The 16947-nt window shown below is 33.2% G+C and overlaps 1 protein-coding gene across 1 annotated transcript in view; it reads left to right on the top strand.

Annotated features, from left to right (window-relative positions):
• The window catches only part of LOC6043608, a 454063-nt gene that overhangs the window by 403314 nt on the left and 33802 nt on the right, over positions 1–16947 (top strand). Inside the window, exons 9-10 of the mRNA XM_038266500.1 lie at positions 3894–4037; positions 7666–7792. Of these exons, the coding sequence (XP_038122428.1) occupies positions 3894–4037; positions 7666–7792 (271 nt within the window). The remainder of the gene's footprint in view (positions 1–3893; positions 4038–7665; positions 7793–16947) is intronic.

Genomic DNA, 16947 nt, shown 5'->3' with positions numbered 1-16947 from the left:
TTAAGACATAAAAAATGCACATGGGACACTTTATTTAAAAACAAAATCTGTCCATGATTTTAAGACAAAGTTCGTATAAGCATATTGAATCAAACATTATTTGTCATGATAAAATTATGAGTTATTAAATAGTCAAAGAGTGTAAATATTTACACAATGAAATTTCATACTAAAAATTTTGCGATTTTGGAGTGCATTCACCCAAAATCTGTCCACATTTCAACTAAAATGTGTTGTCTAAAAATATTTTTTATACATTGTTTTTTTATTTCATCTATTCTATCTTAGAAAATAATTTAACTTATCAGTCTAAATTTTTAGGATGTTTTATTTGATAACTATGGATAATTAAAATTTCTCTTAAAATAATGTTCAAAAAGTTTTAATATTCTCCTGAACTGACATTTGTGTATTATTTTTTATTTAATTTTAAATCTTTGGCTTAAAGCCAAGATTTGATAACACAAAAAAATCATTTGTCCTTTTCATAGAACATTGCAAATAAGTTGAGATGATTTTTGAACGTTTATGAATTTTTTTTTAGAGAAATAAATGAGAATATGGCAAATACATAATTTCTAGACAATACAATCATTTGAAAAAAAACATAAAATCTTAACATCCCAACTTTTTTGGTCGAATTCCACAGTAAAAAAGTGTAATTTTGGAATGCTGAAAATTTTATGGTGAACATATGTCACATATAAGTATAAAAATTTGAAAATCGACGAGTTGACTATTTGAAGTTGTAAATTTACACCTTTATGATGTAATTTTACCTGATCTTACGCGTAAAAAATTGTATTAAAAAATCTTTTCTGCAAGAGCTTTTTGATGTTCAATCGTGATTCTTCCCAACTCACAAGAAATTATAAATTTACCTAATTTTAAACGTAGTTTAATTACAGTTTTGACAGTGTAATTTGATGATTTGATGTAATTTTACATAAATTTATGTTTAAAAAAAATATAAATAAGATAAAAACTTCCTCAGTTTCTGATCCCAAATTATACATTTTTTCTAACAAAAAATCTCTCATGAAATATTAAAAAAAAGTGTAATCTTGTTTAAGAAAACTTACTAGTTGAAAATTTGAAATTAAAATTTACCACTTTTTGATGTAAAAAAATGATGGTAATATTCATCAGGAAATGGTGGCAGATTTTGTATAAAAAAAAGTGTAATATTACATCAATAAATGATGCATTTTCATCAGTTTCTGGTTAATATTCATCAGGTTTATATTTTTACACATTTTTTAGGTAATATTACTCAAAAAAGAGGTAATATTCAACCTACCAAATTTTCAACATTCCAAAATTCAACTGTTTTATTTTGCAGTGTAAAAAGGTGAAAATTTTAACAGCTTTTGATACAAATTTACACATTTTCTCTACCAGAATTTCTGTCTTGAAAGATTGAAAATGCTTTTTGATGTTCACTCCTGATTCTTTCCAACACAAAAGAAGCTATAAATTTATAAAGTGTTCACAGAAAATAAAATTATGGTAATATTCATCAGGAAATGGTGACAGATTTTGCGGCAAAAAAAAAATCATAATTTTACTCCAGAAAATAATTAATTTTCATCAGTTTTTGATTTTTACCCTATTTTTTCAACCTACCAAATTATCAACATTCCAAATTTAACTTTTTTTTCTGTGTTATTAACCACACTATAATAAAGTGTTATTTTAAAAAATTTATCGTAAAATCACAATATTATGAGTTAAAATGCGCTGAATTGATAACCTATTTGATTTTGATGTAAATTTACATTAATTAAAAGGTAAAAAATGAAACTACATAAAAAGTTGTTTTTCAGGTAAAAAATGAAAAAAAATGAAACTACATAAAAAGTTGTTTTTCAGGTAAGGTGATACAAAAAATTGAAACAAAAAGTGTAATTTTGTATCAGAAATTGATGATTTTGTTGAAAAAAAATCTGTGTAATAGAAGTTTTACACATAAATGTACAAACAAATTTTCACCTCATCAGTTCAACAAAAAACAATGTTGCACAATACTTACGTAAATTTACATTTCAAGAATGTAAATTTACACCTAAGAACAAGAAAAAAATCTACTAAATTTGTGAATATTTTTTATATCAAAAGAAAATTTTGTTTTACAAGAACTGCCAACAGATTTGACAGACTTGCTACCAATCCAAATAAACAAAATAAATTTTATTTATATTTATTTATATAAAATATTCGATGTGTTAGAAAATGTAGAGATCTTGCAACCCTTTCATGAAATATCGGATAAATCGAGTTTTTCAAGGCAAGATGATGTACATTGTAATGAAAACGACCAGAAGTCTTTTTGCCTGTTTGTTAATTTGGAAGAACTGGCAACCCTGACAAGATTATCAACACTTCAGCGTTTTCATTTTATTTTAAAAGCCTCATGCTTTGCAAATTTTGATATAAATTCAATTGAGTCCTTTCAAACATTGGTAGACTGTTATTTGAAAGACACTCTGGAATTTTGGGAGCACTGTTAATAAAAGTCAACCTATCTAGACTTTTTTTTATTAGGTCCTATTAACATATGAAACACAATAGCTTGTATGAGCTTTAAAAAAAACTCTAGATATTATGTTATGAAACAGTTGAAGTTGAAAGTACGAAAACAATGCTATTCGATTTTGCAATTCTGTAGAATTGTAGAATGTCTTTGAATAAATCAAATTACACAACTTTCTAGAAGTATTGCCAAGTTTCTATTATTAAAAAAAGATTTTCTATTTTAAATTAGCTCAACAAATGAAAATTAAAGCATTCCACATTGCCTAAAATATTTAAAATTTAAAGTCTCCCACCAAACTTCCAAATCCCTTCCAGCAGTCATCGAACAAACGCATTCGCGTGTGACCAACAAGTTACAACATTATAATTACATTGCAAACCTCCTCCTCCCCCTTTTCCCCTTCCCCTCACTCACACTATCACACCTCTCAAAACCACATTCCCATCAAATGCCCTCAAGGCTCGCTCTCTCTGGTCGATTCCGATGCACGTGTCCGTCCAATCTGTCGCGCGCCTGACATTGACGACTGTCCATTTTGCGCGCGAGTGACACACGTGGACCCAAGGCCACATCGAACCGGTCGGACAACACTAATTGCTTACACCCGGACTCGGCGACGAAATCTGCTACCGGTAGGGACAGATGGACTAGGAAGCTCCCGGTGGCCACCGTCGTAAATTGGCACCGAGTTACGGAGCGCTGTCATGTGTGGAGGCAGTGTTGCTAGAATTTTGGAATTTTTGATTTTTTAATTGAGAAGAAAAACTGACAAAACTGTTAAAAGTTGTCTTGTTTTGAAATAAAAAGTTAGAAAAATTAACATTTTTTCTCCGAAAAAACTAGCAACACTGCCCAAAACGAAGCTCGAAACAGATTAGGTCGGTGGTTTTGTAAATTTAATGACGATTCCCCATCCGTTTTTGCCACACCGGCGCGCAAAAACTGGCACCACTGCCGCCTGTAACGGCCGAGGAGCGGCAAGATTGATGCAGCTCACCACATTGATTTACAGCGGGAAATGAGTTTATCGTTTTAAATTAAATGGAAAATTAAAATAAACTGCCCCGGCAGTGTTGCCGGCGCGCTCGCGGGAGCATACATTTTTCAGTAGCCGTTTATCTCAATTACCCCGCTTTTGTGTGTTGGGGATTAATTTTTTAAATATTTTTCTTTTTGTTATCTCTTTTTGGTTCGCGTCGATTTTTCGCCACCTTTTTTGCCTGCAATTACACACAGACAGACAGACAAAAGCACGACGCTATTGTTCTCGCTGAGCGAAAAAAAATCAAACAATTTTGACGTTTCGTTCTTCCTCTCTCTTTGCTCTTTCTCATTCTTTCGCACCATCGCCGTTTAGCCCGTTAAGATGCCAATGTACGCGGAGGAGATGTCCAGCTTGCTGACACCCTCCAGCCCGGGGCAGGAGCATCATCCGCTTCCGCCCCACCACCACCACTCGTCACACCCGCACCTGAACCATATCCGTTACAAGTCGAAGCATGTAAATATAAGAGCGGGGAAAGTGACAGCTGTCAAATCGAAGGCAGTGGGGGAGATTTGAATGATTTTTTATTTTGTGTTTTGATTTGTTAAATAAGGACGATTTTTTCCGGGGATAATTTTAATTAATTGAAATTCTTACACAAAAAAGCACGTAATTTATTAATTTTTCGTAGCCCTACGTCAAAAAATACTCTAGACAATTTTAAATACATTCATGAATGAAATAGAATATAACTTTCTAGCAAATTCTGTATTGAATAAATCTAACAAATTAAATTTAAAAAAGAATTCTTTAAAACAAGTTTAGGAAAAAAACTAATGTTCAAACTGCGTACTTCTACGTCATTTTTTACAAAAAAGACTAACCATTTATTCTTCCTTGAAATTTCTCCTCAAAAATGCCACTTTGTGCTACCGTTTGTTAAAATTTTGAAGCAATGGGACAAAACTTTAAAAAAAACGAAACGTAACCATAGTCCTACGTCATTTCGTCAATATTGCTTTATGACAGAAGTTAATGTTTTAAAAATATTGACTTTTAAAAATAATATTTTAAAAAAAATATTTAGAAAATATTAATTTCATGGCGTTAAAACAGTACTCTACCTGTTGATTGAAGTATGACGTAAGACTACGTCTTTATTTATTTAAAAAAAATGGTACAAATAATCTTTTTTTTTTAATTTCAACAAGTTTCAAAATAGAAAAATCTAATTTTTTTATCAACATATTTTTATCGTTAATAATTGAATACATTTTTTAACTGGTTCCTCCATTACATTTGAAAATGTTATTTTTTCATAATTGCTTATATTTTTTAAACATTTGTTAGAAGTTTGCGTCAAAATGAGAAAAAAATAAAATAATTATAACCATAGTCCGACGTAAATTTTTCAATATTGCTTAGGAAAAATACCGGATAATTTAAAATTTATTCAAACATAATATCAAGGAATATTTAATTGGCTTTTATCGGAAAAAACGCTCAACCAAACCACAATTTTATCGGAACTACGTCTTAAGTATTCCTAAAAAAAAACAATTTTAAACATTTTTTTTAATAAAAAATCAAAATTATTTTAAAAAATGCGTCAAAATATGAAAAAATTAAATAATTATAACCATAGTCCTACTTCAATTTTTCAATATTGCTTAGGGAAATTATCGGATAATTTAAAATTTATTCAAACAAAATATCTAGTAATATATAATTGGCTATTATCGGAAAAAAAAACGCTCAACCAAACCAAAATTTTGTCGGAACTTTACTTATTTGATTCATGTATGAAGTAGGACTATGTCTTAAGTATTTTTTTAAATAAAAACAATGCTTATCCCTTCACAAATAAAAAAAACTAAAATTAAAAAAAATCTATTTCTAAAATAAATTGCGTCAAAATGTAAAAAAGTAAAATATTAACAACCATAGTCCTACGTCAATTTTTCAACATTGCTTAGGAAAAATATCGGATACTTTAAAATTTACTCAAACATAATATCAAGGAATATTTAATTGGCTTTTATCGAAAAAAACGCTCAACCAAACCACAATTTTATCGGAACATTACTAATTTGATTCATGTATGATGTTGGACTACGTCTTAAGTAATTCTTTAAAAAAACAATTCTTATCCCTTCACAAATAAAAAAAAAAAAAAAAAAATTTGAAATAAAAATGCATCACAATGTAAAATTAATACTAATAACCATGGTCCTACGTCAATTTTTCAATATTGGTTAGGAAAAATATCGGATAATTTAAAATTTATTCAAACAAAATATCTAGGAATATTTAATTGGCTTTTATCGGGAAAAAAACGCTCAACCAAACCAAAATTTTATCGGAACTTTACTTATTTGATTCATGTATGAAGTAGGACTACGTCTTAAGTAATTCATTTAAAAGAAAAACAATTATTATCCCTTCACAAATATTTATGTATATAATTTATGTAATAATAATTTATGTAATAAAAATGCGTCAAAATGTAAAAAAATAATTATAACCATAGTACTACGTCAATTTTCCAACATTGCTTAGGAAAAATATAGGATAATTTAAAAATTATTCAAAAAATATCGAAGAATATTTAATTGGCTTTTAATCGGAAAAAATGCTCAACACAACCACAATTTTATCGGAACATTACTCATTTGATTCATGTATGAAGTAGGACAACGTCTTAAGTAATTCTTTAAAAAAAAGTATTCTTGTCCCTTCACAAATTTAAATAAGTTTTCAAAATTAGAAAAAAATCAAATTTCTTAAAATAAAATTGCGTCAAAATGTAAAAAAATATTAATAACCATAGTCCTACGTCAATTTTTCAATATTGCTTAGGAAAAATATCGGATGAATTAAAATTTATTCGAAAAAAAACGCTCAACCAAACCACAATTTTATCGGAACTTTACTTATTTGATTCATGTTTGAAGTAGGACTACGTCTTAAGTTATTCATATAAAAAACAATTCTTATCCCTTCACAAATTTTAACAAATTTAAAAAATAAAAAAAGGCAAACCTTGAAATCTTTTTTTTTTTTGTTTTTTCATTATATTTCATAATGAATTTTGTGTTACTGAAGTGCAAAAAAATAACGTTGTCAGAAGCACCTACAATCTTTAACTTTGCTGAAAGATTAAAAAAAAAAGTTTAAAAAAGGAAATAGACCCCAAAATCTTTTATAGCGTTTTAAAATTTAAAAATGTCCCAAAAAAGCAAAGCAAAGCGATCCACTTTAACGACCCCCGGGTCTTTTGTGGGCTCTGTTGCAAGTTTCTGCTCATTTCTAGGCGTCCGAAGGTTATGTGTGGTGAGTCACCCAAAACCTCTTTTACGCAATTGGACCGACGTTTTACTTCCCCATCCGATAAAAGGCGTGATCAGGCAAATCTCGTCTCGAAAAATGCCACCGGGTCCGTCTGGGATTGAACCCAGGCCATACTGGGGTTTAGAGGCTACCACGCTAACCACTAAACCACCGGACCCGGCTTTAAAAATGTCCCGCTAAAGCTTAATCTAGCATTGTTTTCTCTTGAAAAGTTCTGTCATTGTTATTGGTTTTATTTATTCAAAGAAATTGAAAAAAATATTTAAATTTAAATTTAGTTATGTGTTCTTACCAAAAACATAGAAATTATAAAAAATGGAAAAAAAAACTAAAAAACGGCAGGGTTGCCAAAAAGTCGGAAATGTTTATTTTTGGTTTAAAATAAAAAGTATTGATGTAAAGTAAAAAATTGCTCTGTTGTTTTTTTGTTCTCATTTAAAAATTTGTGTTATTGTCACTGTTTTCGTAAGTTTTCAACGTATTTGGCGTAGGACTACAGTATTATTTATTGAATTTAAATGATTAGGTTTGTACTAAAATTTGGTTATGTTTTTTTAAATGAATAATTATCAAATAATAATATTGAAAAATCGTAAATTGCCAAGAATCTAAATTTGGCAGTGTTGCCGATTTTCGTTATACTCTATACAATTTGATATTAATTTAAAACCGGCTCTTAGAAAAAATGGAACTTTGTTTCTTCTCTTTTTTTTTTTGATTTTCTTCATAGTTAAAAAATTGCTTTAAAAATACAACAAACATTCTAACATTCTTTTACCGAAACCCCACACAGCCCATGCCAATGAACCTCAACTCGGAGGACATGGGCAGCATGCTGCCGAGCAACATGCCCCCGCTGAGTGATTCCGGCGACAACGAGGGCCACCTCTCGCACCCGGACCACCCGGACAACATCGACGGTAAGTGCCCACCTCAAGGTGTTTTTATTTTACGCATTTCCAAGTGAACACACACGTTTTACTTTACTGCTGTTTTTTGACATGATGAAAAAAAAAATCGAACGTAACCCTACGTTACAAACCACGAGCCCACTTTGTTCCGGTACCCGTTCTCTCACTCTCTCTCTATCTACTAGTATGAATACTACTCTCTCAACCTCTCTCTCTGTCTGTACTCTCTCTTTTCTCTCATGAAAGTCCTATTTTTGCTAAGATTTTTTTCTCTCGCAAAAAAATGCCACCCGTTCCCACCCTTTAGTCAACGATCCTGAAAGTCCCAACTTTTGACAGTTGATTCCCGATCCAGTGCTCCCAGTTTTCTTTTTCAAATTTTCCGTTTAGTATTCATTCGTTTTTCGTTTTCTTCATTGTTTCATTATTTTTTATGTTTCCATCCCAAAACTATACAAAATTGTGAATAGATTACCTTACTTTATTTTGAAAAAAAAATCAAAACAAAAAATCTGTACAAATTCTGATTTCTCATTCTTTTCATTCGTTTGGTTTTTAAGTTTACTTAACTCTCTAATTTTCTTCCTCAAACCCCCGCTGATCGGAAAAGTGATCGAGCTTCACTCATAATTCAATAATTTATTAATGTACTAAAACTGATCGATCACTTTTCTGAGTGTACAAAAACAAAACGTCAAACTTATTTTACCCTGTATATTTTTATGAACCCCTTCGTTGCAATCGCCACAAAATTCCCAAAATTTAGTTCCAGCCTCTCTTTTCTCTGTACAGACCTCGTGAATCCCAAAAAAATCCCCAACTACTAACTCTTTTCTCTCCAGTTTCCCCAAGAAAAAAAACAACAAACGCTAGCCTTTTTATTAAAACCCAAAATAGTACAACTGATACGCCTCGCCACGCACATTTTTAAATTTTGATTTTCCTGTCCCGAAACGAAAAAAAAACAATTCCCACAACAAGCAAAAAATTGTTTGCACCTCTACGGCGTCCACCATCTTGTTTCTGCGCCCAACTGTCAGAAACCCTTCGCAAACGATGGCGGACTCCCGCATTGTTTTGTTTTCGCCGCCCGAACGTAAACAAAAGCAAACAGAACAGAATTCCCACCAAACCCACACCACCCGCCCTCCCCCCTCTTAGTCGAATACCAAATGCTGTAGTGTGTAGTGAACCCCGTTCTCCGTGTTTCTCGTTAGAGAGAGCCCAACAGCCTACTACGCACGCTGAGAACAAACAAAAAAACGTGTAAAGTACCATTCCCACCTTTTTTCCCCCCACTATGAACACGACGAGAAAAAAAACAATCCAAAAAAGAAAAGAAAAACTACCAAAAGAATAAATGTGGGTAATTTGGTGTTTTGATAAAGTAAACAAAAACAAAACTACTTTCACAGTTACTATATTTTACCCTTTTTGAAGTGCATGCTTTTTTACCACTAGAATTTGACAGTTGTAGTGTACTCTGGTAGAGACTTAGCGAGATAGTGTTAAAAAAAACAAAAAAACGTTCCCCGCTTTACCATTCCAAAAACAAACAAACAAAACAATAGAGAGAGTGTTGCACAGCGTCCGAAAAAGAAACACACGCAAACAAAAACAAAACAAACCGCCAGTGTGACGTTTCGACTGCGCGCAGCGCGCGCGTCGCCTACTGTGCCGTCACCCATACTCTCACTCTCACTCTCTCTCGCTATCTGTCTGTAGCATATTGCACGTGCCGCCGCCGCTCTCTCTCTCTCTTTCGCTGCATTTTCGAACTCGCACCGCTTGAAACTCTTTTTCTCGCTCTCGCTCTTTTCGTTGTTTCGGAATGCAAACTGTATGTGTGTATGTTGTTCGTTATTGTTCTGTTGTCCGTTTCGAAGCAGTAGGTAGTGTTTGTGCAAGTGCCTTTTTTTACTTCGGTTCGTTCGTTTCTTCGTTTCTTTCGTTCACCCCCCGTTTCACACCCTTGTTTCGTTTCTTCCCCCGTTCTTCTTTCTTTTGGCTTGTTTCCTCTTGGTTTCTCTCTTTGTTTTTCTTATTGAAGTTATTGTTTCGCCGACTTTTGTTTGTTTTTGACTCGTAGATTCATTGATTTTTGAATTTTCCCCCCTCTCGTTTTTCGTCCTTTTATCACGGTATAAATCTTTGAAAAAAGTATGAAATTTTATACAAACCAATTCTTTTAAACTCTTTTAAAACTGTCAAATGAATAAAATGACAACGAACGCAAATTTGGGTTATGTCACGATTTAAAAAACCCGAATCTCTTTACTCAAAATCGAGTACACCGCAATCAACTTAATTAAAACCCAGTCAAAAAAGTTCCCCACAATTAAAAATGCTGTAAAAATTACTCACACTCATCGAGACACACTCAATCTAATTTCGTGCACCTGATTCGATTCGATAGTTTGCCCCGAGAGTGCCAAATTACAGACTAAATGCTGCCCCTGATTCACTCAGCCGGCAGCCAGCAGTTGTTTTGATTGCCGTGTAATTTTCAGTAATTGAACGATTAATTAAACAGAGGTCCTCGCTCGCCCAGGGCAGGCGGCAGCCAGCGTTGCCGGTGTTCTGACTTGGGTCAGATTGGTTTGTCAAATTTTGTGTGACAATTTTTTACCTAAAAATCTAAATTTTGAGGTGGATTACGTTAAAATATAATTTTACGTGGAAATGCATGTAAAATTACATTATTATTTCTCTTTTGCCATTCAACTTCAATGTCACTCAATTTTGAGTACCGTCTTGTCAGCGCGATTATGACGATATCGAACTGTCATTCTTACACGCTAGTTGAAGTTTAGTCACTCATAATTTGACTTAATTTTGAGTAACTCTTCGTCGGCTAGTTGACGTCGAGTTTTCAAGAACTCAAGAACTACAAAGCGATTCTGCTATTATATAACTAAATTTGGGGCAATTCCATATTAGCGTGTTGATGACGGTTCCAAACTGTCATCCGTACACGCTTCACAGGCTTGTTGGAGTTGCAAAAAATCCAAAAATTACAGCGCCATTCAACTTTGGAATTTGACTCAATCTCAGTAACTTCTGGTTAGCGTGTTGATGACGTCTCCAAACTGTCATCCGTACACGCTTCTTGAAGTTTAAAAAGAATTGCATGAGCTCGATAGAGATTCTGCTATAAATGGACTCGATTTGGAGCAACTCCATACTACTTGCGTGTTGATGACGTTTCCATAATGTCATCCGTACACGCTTCACAGGCTTGTTAGAGTTAAAAAAAATAACACCGCTGTTCAGCTTTGGAATCTGACTCAATTTAGAGCAACTTTTTGCGTTTCCAAACTGTCATTTATACACGCTTCTTGGAGATTAAAAAGAATCGATTATATTTAAATCATTTCGATTAATTTTGAGTATTTTCTGGTAAGCGTGTTGATGACGTCTCCGAACCGTCATCCGTACACGCTTCTTGGAATTCAAAAATTGTTGCATGAACTCCAAAGAGATTCTACTATAAATGGACTCGATTTTGAGTAACTTCTTGTTAGCGTGTTGATGACGTATCCAAACTGCCATCCTCACACGTTTTTTGTTGAATTTAATGCAATGCTGATTTTTTCTACATTTTTACAGGTTTCTTGAAGTTTTGAAAGAATCTCAAAAATTTCAACATGATTCTGCTATTATATGTCTTAATTTTGAGAAAATACTTGTTTACGTGTTGACGACTTTCACGAACTGTCAGAAGTGTACGGATTTGAAAGTTTGAATAAATCATAATTAAGCATAATTAAGTTACATTTCAACTCAATTTTGAGTGACTCCCCGTCAGTAAGTTTATGGCGTTTTCAACTGTCATTTTTACACGTTTCTTGAAGTTGAAACATTCTAAGCAAAACAATATAAATGGGCCCAAGCCGAAGTGTAAACAAAGAGTCTATCCTGCTCACATCAGTGAATGTTTACATTAACAACGAGCAGGACAGACTCTTTGTTTACAATTCGGCTTGTTTTGCTTGATTTAAAAAAATAGTTCTACACGCTTTTTTTAAGTTTCATGAAATCACAAAAAAATACATTGCCTTCCAGCTCATATTTATATCAGTTTTTGTAATTTCTTGCCAGTGTTTTGATGACGTTTCCGAGCTGTCATTAATGCACACATATTGGAGATTAATCAAATAATGTTTTTTTATCCATAATTAAACTTAACTTTGAGTAATTCCTTGTCAGTGTGTTGGTGACTTTACCGAACTGTCACTAACACATGTTTTTAAAGTTAAAAAAAAATCAATTCATTATCAGATAAAACTTGATTATTAGAAATTTCCTGATGACGTTTGAGAGCTGTCAAAAGTACACGCTAACACAGTTTGAATAAATCACAGAAATTCCAGTGTTTTTAAATAGATTTTTACTCAATTTTTAGTAACTCCTTTTAAGTGTGTCCATGACGATTCTGGAATGTCATTTCTACACACTTCTCAAAGATCAAACAAATCTCAAAAATTCCATTAATTTTAGTAATTTTTTTTTACACAGTTATGAGTCTAGTCTATCGTGATTCAGAGAACAAACACAAATCAGCATCAATTTTGAGTAGATATTGATAAGCATGCTGATGACGTTTGCGAACTGCTATTCTTACACGGTTATTGAAGTTTAAAAAAATCTTAAAAGTTAATCTTGAACTACAATTTATCTCAATTTTGCTTAATGTTATAAAATCACGAAATTGATTCCTTTTTCAGCTATTTCATGTTGGTATTTTGATGACGTTTCAAATCTGTCATTAATACACGCTTCTTAAAGTTTAAACTAATCACAAAAATACGATTCTATATAAGAAATATTTTTACTCAATTTTGAGTTTCGTAAGTTGATGACTTCTCAAAACTTGCAACTTGAAAAAAGCATAAATTTGACTCAATTTTGCGTGCCGACATTTCCAAGTTGTCATTTGTACACGCTTTTTCTAGTTGCACAAAATGTAGACATTATTTTGAGTAATTTTTCGACTAATTTTCGATGACAGTTCCAAAACGTCAGTCTTACACGCTTCTTGCGGTTTGAGCAAAAATCCCACCTGCTCCAACAGCGCACGATGCCACAAATTTACGAAAAAGCTCTCTCTGCTAGGAAAATCGATGCCCCCTCCCCCCCACGGGGTGTGTGTTTGTGCATGTTATTTCTGGTCATTCGCCCGTAAGGAATTTTTAATTGCTGTCGCTCATACGGTTTTTTCGTTACGACCCAGGACATTTTCCTAGGTGGGTGAGTTTTTTCGCCACCGTGCAACCGCTATTGTGTCACCATGAATGCCGTTTTCACTTAGCATAATTACAGGCGTACTTTCGTGGTGGGTAAAAGTTGGGTAAGGGGTTGCTTTCCAGGTTTCGTCCCCCTTAAACGTATCGATTAGGTGGGGGGGGGGCAACCTTTAAGGTTTGTTGGGACTTTTAAATTTCGAGCTGTCAAAAAATGAGTACTTTTTCTCACGCTCAATTTAAAGTAAGAAGACTTTTTGAAAGTCAAAAGCAAATTGAAAAGGGGTTGTGCTGTCAAAAAATGAGTACATTCTTGCGCCACACGCTCAACAAAACCCACTCAAATTTGAGTCAAAACTACTTTTGCTGCATGGGTTTCAATTTTTCAAGTGGAAAAAATTCCTTCCAGCTTATCAGTATCGATTTTCCAGTAAGTTTAAAATGTCTTCCTGCCAAGCAAAAGGGGGTTCACTCCAAAGTGCACTCCCCTCTTGGTTTTAAAGAGGCACACTTTGCATTTATGTCCTCACAAGAAGCAGCAAAGAGGGAGGGGGATCGTTCCATGTGAGGCCTGAAGTTCATTACACAGGAAAAACCATATGCGATGACATGGCGAGAAGGCGCCCATTAATCATTTCCCTGGGACCTCCCCCGTTTTCTAGAACCGACTCGGTAAGAACCCAGTAAATGTACCCCGTGGCCAACTCCAGGTTCCGAGTGTGGGCAAGAAGGGGCGGTAAATAGCAATTTAAAGGCACATTTCATTCCCCGTAGTCGGATGACCTTGGGAATTCTAGCTGGCAATGTGTGAGGAAAATTGCACTACATCCCACCACAAATCACTTTAGTGTCACGTTTGGCTGCATGGCGAGAATGAGGAGTCTGTAACCAAGGTCCCATCAGGATAAATGGTTGGATCCTTTCTTGGGGCAGCTTCTTGCACTGGAGTTGGGTATTTTGCAAGGAAATTTGATGTAAAATTAAAGTAACCCTTAAAAAAATATCGGAAAAACGATTTGAGCTGTCTCAAATTAAAAGTTTCGAAAATGTACCCAAATTTGAGTTCATCCCGATATGATTTTTTTAATCAATGTAAGGATCTGTCAAGAAATGAGTATTTTCCGCTCGGTACACTATCAAGGTACAGCACCGAATTTTGAGTCATCAACTTTCATTGTTTGTGTCGAGCTGTCAAAAAATGAGTACTTTTTATACGTTTAACGCAAACCAACTAAATATTTGAGTAACTATTTAAAACTTCCAGAAACATTTTTAAACTGTCACAATTTTTCATTTCTCGAAAGGGTATCCAAAATTTAGTAAAAGTTGCAAAAAGATCTGTTGAAAATGAGTGCTTTTGCTTTTGCACTCAAAGGGTTGTAAGGATCTGTCAAAAATGAGTACTTTCCGCTCGATACACTCTCAAGGTACAGCACCTGATTATTATGTCATATCAACTTTTGCTGTTTGCGCCGAGCTGTCAAGAAATGAGTACTTTTTATACGTTTAACGCAAACCAACTAAATATTTAAATAACTCTTAAAAATTTCCAGAAACTTTTTTAAACTGCCGCAATTTTCATGTCTCGAAAGGGTACCCAAAGTTAAGTAAAAGCCGCAAAAGGATGTGTCAAAAAATGAGTACTTTTTGCTCGTTACACTCAAAATAAATCATACTGTATTTTGAGCCATTGCAGTTTTTGCCTGTCGGCCGACTAATTTTGTTGATAGATCTGAAAAATATTGAAAAAATATTTTGAATTCTCAAAATTTACACAATCCAAAAGAGTACTTAAATTTGAGTCAATACAGCTTTTACTGTTAGGTGTCAATTTGTCAAAAAAAAGTTCTTTTTATACGTTGAGTGTAAACTGACTAATTCTGTTAGTAAATCTGAAAAATATATTGAAAAAATATTTTAAATTTACACGTCTCAAAAAAGAACTCAAATTTGAGTCCATGTTGCGAAGTTTTTTTTTATTTGATGGAAGAATCTGTCAAAAAATGACTACTTTCCGCTCGATAAACTCTCAAGTTACAGCACCGAATTTTGAGTCATGTCAACTTTTGCTGTTTGTGCCGAGCTGTCAAAAAATGAGTACTTTTTATACGTTTAACGCAAATCAACTAAATGTTTTAGCAGCTCTTAAAAATTTCGAGAAAGGGTACCCAAAGTTCAGTAAAAGCTGCAAAAGGATCTGTCAAAAATGAGTACTTTTTGCTCGTTACACTCAAAATAAATCATACTGTATTTTGAGTCATTTTAGTTTTTGCTCGACGACCGTTAGTTGCCGTTTACTAATTCTGTTGGTAAATCTGAAAATAATTTAAATAATTGAAGAAATATTTTAAATTTACACGTCCCAAAAATGAACTCAAATTTGAGTCAATGCAGATTTTTACCGTTTGGTGTCATGCTGTCAAAAAAATCTTTTTAATACGTTTTCATTAGTTTTGTTGGTAAATCTAAAAAATATTGAAGGAATATTTAAATTCTCGCAATTTACACGTCCCAAAAATGTACCAAATTTGGAGTATGTTTAGCTTTTGCCGTCAGGCTGTCAAAAAATAGTTCTTTTTATACGTTGAAAGTAAACTCCCTAAATCTCAACTCAAATTTGAGCCAAAGCAGCTTTTGCCGTTAGGTTTCAAGTTGTCAAAAAATGAGTACTTTTTATAAGTTGAACGAAAACTTGCTAAATTTTTAGGTTATCTTCAAAAAGCATCGAGAAACTTTTTTAAACTGTCACAATTAAAATGTCCAGAGAGAGTACCCCAATTTGAGTCGAAGCTGTCCACAAATGATTACTTTTAACTCGTTACACACAAAAGCGACTTTACTGAATTTTTAACCAAAATAACTTTTGTCGCTTGATGTGAAGCTGTCAAAAAATGAGTACTTTCTCTACGAGAACTCAGAGAACTCGAATTTGAATCAGCCTTTGCCGTTTTGAGTCAAATTGTCAAAATTGTTCTTTTTACGTTGATGATCAATATTGAAAATATTGAACGAATATTTTAAACTGTTACAACTGATACAACCACAAAAGTATTAAAAATTGAGTCAAAGCAGTTTTTATCGTTAGGTGTCAAAATATGAGTACTTTTATTACGTTCAACAGAAACTTACCTAATTTTTTGGTTATCTTAAAAAAGCATCAAGATGTTTTTTTAAAACTGTCCTAATTTAAATGTCCCGAGAGAGTACCCAAATTTGAGCCGAAACTGTCAAAAAATGATTACTTTTTACTCGTTACACCCAAAAGCGACGTAAGTGAATTTTAAGCCAAAGTAGCTTTTGTCATTGGGTTTCAAAATGTCAAAAAATGAGTACACAACCGAAAAAGTACTAAAATTTGAGTCAAAGCAGCTTGTTCCGTTAGGTGTCAAAATATGAGTACTTTTAATACGTTCAATGGAAACTTACTTAATTTTTAGGTTATCTTCAAAAAACATCGAAAAACTTGTTCAAACTGTCTCAATTAAAATGTCTTGAGAGAGTACCCAAAATTGAATCGAAGCTGTCAAAAAATGATTCCTTTTTACTCATTACACACAAAAACGACTTTACTAAATTTTTAACCAAAGTAGCTTTTGTCGCTAGATGTGCAGCTGTCAAAAAATGAGTAATTTCTCTACGTCAAACAGAAAAGTACTAAATTTTGTGTCAAAACAACTTTTGCTGCAATTTTTAAGCTGATTTTTCGCAGTGAATCATCTCTAGAATCAAGAATGAGAATAAAAATGCCCTTTTCGAGGAAGATTGTGCCCTCCTTTTTGTATCCCTCCTCACGATATGTGCAGCTCAATTTTTATTCTATCCTGCGAGAGCAGAATTTGCGCCTCGTTGGCGACTGGTCGCAGTTAGGGGAGGGGGGAAAAAGACGACATCCCAGCTTGAGAGTGGTTAGCAGATATCTGA

Source organism: Culex quinquefasciatus, chromosome 1 (genome assembly GCF_015732765.1).
Source record: "Culex quinquefasciatus strain JHB chromosome 1, VPISU_Cqui_1.0_pri_paternal, whole genome shotgun sequence".
Lineage (NCBI taxonomy): Eukaryota > Metazoa > Arthropoda > Insecta > Diptera > Culicidae > Culex > Culex quinquefasciatus.
This window is presented reverse-complemented; position numbering and strand designations above follow the sequence as displayed.